Here is a 4386-nt window from a genome sequence, read left to right on the forward strand (position 1 = left end):
GTCTGTCTTCCTATCCCAGTCTCTGCCTTCCTGTCTGTTTACCTTTTCCTCACCTCGTGGCCTGCCCATCCCCCAGGACAAGCACTGCGGCCAGTTCTGCGTAGGCGCCTCAAGTGGGCTGTCGCTGAAATGGTTGTTTTGCCTATGGAACTGATAAGAGCGTGTACCTGTTCTCCCTTGGGCCCACTGGTGTTCAGAGACACCCTCACCCCACACAAAGGTGTCCTTTAGGAAAACGAAAGGGCTGTGCTGCCTGTGAGGCGGTTTGATGGGGGGTGTTTAAAGATAGCCCCTCTTCAGCTCTGACCAGCAGGAAGAAGGGCCTAGAGGCAGCGCAGCCTGCAGAGGGATGTTGCCTAGCAACTTGGGAGACTTTACTGCAAACTCACTAAATCCTGAATTCCTCAGCTCTAATTTGGGAAGAGAAAAGCAAGGAGTCCAAGCCTGATATCCAGTCTGCCTCCAGTGTCCTCCTTCCCTCTCTCCTCTGGAATCTGGAGTTGAAATCCAACGGGAACTGGCACAAACCAAGGCCCTAGATGTGCGCATCATTTAGGCAAGGGCTCGAGTTCCCAGGACATCCTGTCGTTTGGTGGAGGTGGGGGGATGGAGGATGTGCCAGAGACAGATTGGGGAACAGATTTTCAGTTACAAGGGTGGGTGGGTCCCAAACATGCTGGGAGAGACACCCCTACACCCCAAACTCTGGAATCCCAGGCAGCATCCAGCTCAGCTTGGGGCCCCAAGCTGGCTAACCCGGTCCCCAGCCAGAGTGGCCACTGGAATTTCCCTTCCGTTCATCTTCCCTTTGGCAAGCAAAGCCCGTGGCCCAAATATTCAGGTAAGAAGGAAGCGTGTGACAGCCATGCTAGGACTGGCCAGGGGCTGTTGGTTCACAGCAGTGCTGTCGCAGGATCCCCTGTCCCGTCCAGAGCCACAGGGCATTTTCCCCCTCCTCCCTCTGCTTCAGTCAACAGGCCTGAAGGGCAGCCTTCCTTTCTTCCTTCTCTCCTCTGGGACCTCAGCTGAGAAAGAGTTTCTAGTTTTCTCAGAGGTGGCCCACTCCCTTCACTAACATGCCACACTGCCAGCTCTCGTACCCTGACTGGTTTGGGGAGGCTGGCGACCATGAAAGTGGCAGGCTGCTCCTCCACGAGGCTCCTCCCCTATCTCCCCTTCCCAGGCCTCTGACAAAGCCCACATCCTTCCTCCATCATGGACCTAGAGAACTGATGACTTCTGATATTTCCGTATACTGGGTTGAGAGTATTTTTTTCCTCCCAGGGGCAAGGGTGAGAGTGGTCAGTTTTTGTCGTATTCAGAAACAGTAGATTAAGAGGTTAGGAAGAGTGTGGTTCAGCGAGTGGGAAGGAAGAGTGTCCATATCCATATATAAATACATACAATGGGTGTTGTGCATGTATGATTTTGTCTGTTTAGTGCAGGGCATTTAGATAGATGGATGGATAGATAGATATGTAATGCAGACATTTCAGGTAGTGTGATTGCCTGTGGATATGTGTGCGTGTGTGTGCACATAACAGGGAGTCTGCATGTATCTGCTCAGTGTGTGTACAAGGTCTGTGTAGTTATTTCTGCAGGCTGTGTCTGTAGTGTCTGCATGTTGACGAAGTGCACGTTTTAGTGAGCCTGGGGAGTATCATATACGGGCATGTGGGGCTCAGGCGTGAGCTTTTGTGTTTATGTGTGCCCACCTTCTCCATTCCACAGCAGAGTGATGACGATACCTTTAAACCGCACGTCTTAGGGGGCATTTCTTTGAGGACTGAGGGGGAGGGAAGGTAGAGGGAGCCATATTTGGGACTCTAGCTAGGTTGTGGAAGTGTGGGGAGGTGGGTGAGGGGTGCATGCTTTTCTCTATGTGGGTGGGAGGGGTGCTGTGCACAGATGCGAGTGTATTTGTGCCCGGGATGTCGGGGTCCTCCTTCTGCCTGCGCCAGCATACATCTGCCTGGCAGTCTGCCGCCTCGGCAGCAGGGGCGGTGAGTTTGGGAGGATGCGGTGTGTAGGAGGAATGGATGGAAGTGTGTAGGCAGAGGGGTTGGGGCAGGAGGGGGAGCGAGCCAGAGGGAGCCGAGAGGGGGCGTGGTCCCCCATCCAATCTCCCCGCCCACCCTGCCGAAGGCTTCTCCTGATTGGCTTCTCGACCGCAGGGCTCAGGTTACTTTCTCCCGCAGGGCCGAGCGCGGGAGAGAGGACCCGAGAGCTGAGCGGCTGGTTTGGCCCCGGTCGGCTGCCTCCCCACTGCCCGAGTCCCCACCCGGCACCGCACCGACACCCTGCGCCAGCCTCCGTCCCAGCCAAGGGCCCCCAACACCATCATGGACTGCTGCACCGTAAGTTAGCGGGTCTGGGGGACGGGCACTCAGCTTGGCCTGGGGGAAGGGGCACCCGAGAAGCCCCTGGAGGGCGAGTGAGGGATGGAAGTGGGTGCAGAAGACCTAGCAGCAATAAGGGTGCCTGCTGAGACGTGGGTGGTGGGTGGTGGAAGGCGCCCGCCTGACTTGAAAGCCCTAGGAAGAATGTCCCCCAACTCGTGGGGGCGTCTGGGCGCGCATCCGCCAGGCAGTCTAGGTTGGTCTGGGAGCTCGGCAAGGCTCTGCAACAGGGAAGCTGCAGGTTAGACGAGAAGAGGAACTTCCGCCAGAGAGACGCTGGAAACCGCCGCCTAGCGAAACTACCGCGACTCCTTTCCCCTGGCTTTCGTCCCCCACCCCATTCCCCATCCCACTGCCGCCGCCGTCGGTGGGCTGACAGGTTGACTCTCGTGACCCTCGCGCCCTGTACAGCGCCGGGTGAGATAGTCAATTATTATTGGTTAGCTTAGTAGCGATGATGGGTTGCAAAGAGCCTAGTCCGTGTGGTTCTGGGGAGGGATTGGCCAGACCTCCAATGCCTTCTAGCCCTGGAGGGGGCTGGGTGAAGTGACCGCGAGAGAGCCCTGCTGGCGAGGGAAGGAAGTGTCTGCAATTTGTCAGCGCCCACACGGAGACCTAATGCCAAAGCGGGTTGCTGTTAAAGTACTCTGGTATGAAAGCGCCTGGTACAGGACCAGTCTGCTGGCACAGCCGAGGAGTGCAGTGATCATGCATGTATACAATTTATTTGTTCATTTATTTGATATTTTAATTTATTTTTTTTAGCCCCTACATATGGAGAAAGCCCTACTCCAAAGTCTTGTATTCTCAGCCGTTTGGTCAACCCAGCTAATGATACAAGAGGTTATGACTTTGCCTGCTTAGAAAAGGGAAAAAAGTGAGGTTTGGAAGGAAAGAATAGACCAGTTTAGAAGAGGTGAGACTTCCCTATGTCTGGGTACCAAGAGGCAGAAAGAACTTAGAGACAAGTGGTTGTGGTTGTTGTTATGACATTTAACTCTTATTAATACAAACAGTAGTTGTCAATTTGTGAATGCTTACCATGTACCTAACATTTTATGTTTAATCATCACAACAACCTTGTGAAGTAGATATTTTCCCCATTTTACAGATGTGCAAACTGAGGTTTAGAAAGATTAAATGATTTGCCCAAGGAGGCACTGCTTCTAAGTGTGGAGGTGGGACACTAGCCTTGTCTGATTCCAATAGCTGTAATTTAACCTCTCCTATAAACATTTACTATATTTCCTCATTATAAAGGTAATATGGTCATAACAGAAAAATTTAAAAACTAAAGAAAAGTATAAAAAAGAAACATATCAATCATCTACAATCCCACCCCCTGGAGAAAGCTCTAATACCGTATTTTCTTCTAGGCTTTCTCCTCTGTTTGTTATTCCCCAGGAAGCAGTTTTTGGTTGTGAAAGGAGGAATGGGCTCTTAATGGAGGTTCCTGGGCTCCTCATCCCCAGCAGTATTTTACAAAACAGAGAAACTAAATGGATGGTGGGATCTGGATACATATGTAAGGGAGAGGAAATACTGCCAAGATGGTAAGAATGATGGGGAAGGGAAGGTAGGAAGAATAGTCAGTGGAAGGAGGTGAGAGAGCAAAGTCTCCAAGAAGCCAGGGAAGGAATGTAAATTGTCTCCCCTGGTACCTGCAGGACTAATTAGAGTAGGATGTCGTGTCCCTGCCTGTAGGCTCTGGTCTGCCCTGGACCATGCTCCTGGGTGCCCACAAGGTCACACTGAGGGATTGGTAGATGTGGTTGGAATAAGTGTCCCTTACAAAAAGGAGAAGCTGCCCACCCAAACAGTACAGAAGAGGCAAATGCACAATTATCCCAGTGGCCCAGCACCCTGGGTCATCTCCTCTAGCACATTCTCTACACAGGAGCCTTCCCCTTTCAGGCCCTGTCCTGGGTCTGCAGGGCTAAAGAACTGAGCAAGAGACAGCACCGTTGTCAGGCTGTATGGAGGCGGC

At 52.5% G+C, this 4386-nt stretch overlaps 1 protein-coding gene across 1 annotated transcript in view; it reads left to right on the top strand.

Moving 5' to 3' along the window:
- Positions 1-2202: 2202 nt before the first annotated feature.
- The window catches only part of NRGN (neurogranin), a 7333-nt gene continuing 5149 nt past the window's right edge, over positions 2203-4386 (top strand). The window contains exon 1 of the mRNA XM_007463585.1: positions 2203-2357. Coding sequence (XP_007463647.1) covers positions 2343-2357 — 15 coding nt within the window. The 5' untranslated portion in view covers positions 2203-2342. The remainder of the gene's footprint in view (positions 2358-4386) is intronic.

The sequence above is a fragment of the Lipotes vexillifer genome, unplaced genomic scaffold, assembly GCF_000442215.2.
Source record: "Lipotes vexillifer unplaced genomic scaffold, Lipotes_vexillifer_v1.1 scaffold442, whole genome shotgun sequence".
Classification (NCBI taxonomy): domain Eukaryota; kingdom Metazoa; phylum Chordata; class Mammalia; order Artiodactyla; family Lipotidae; genus Lipotes; species Lipotes vexillifer.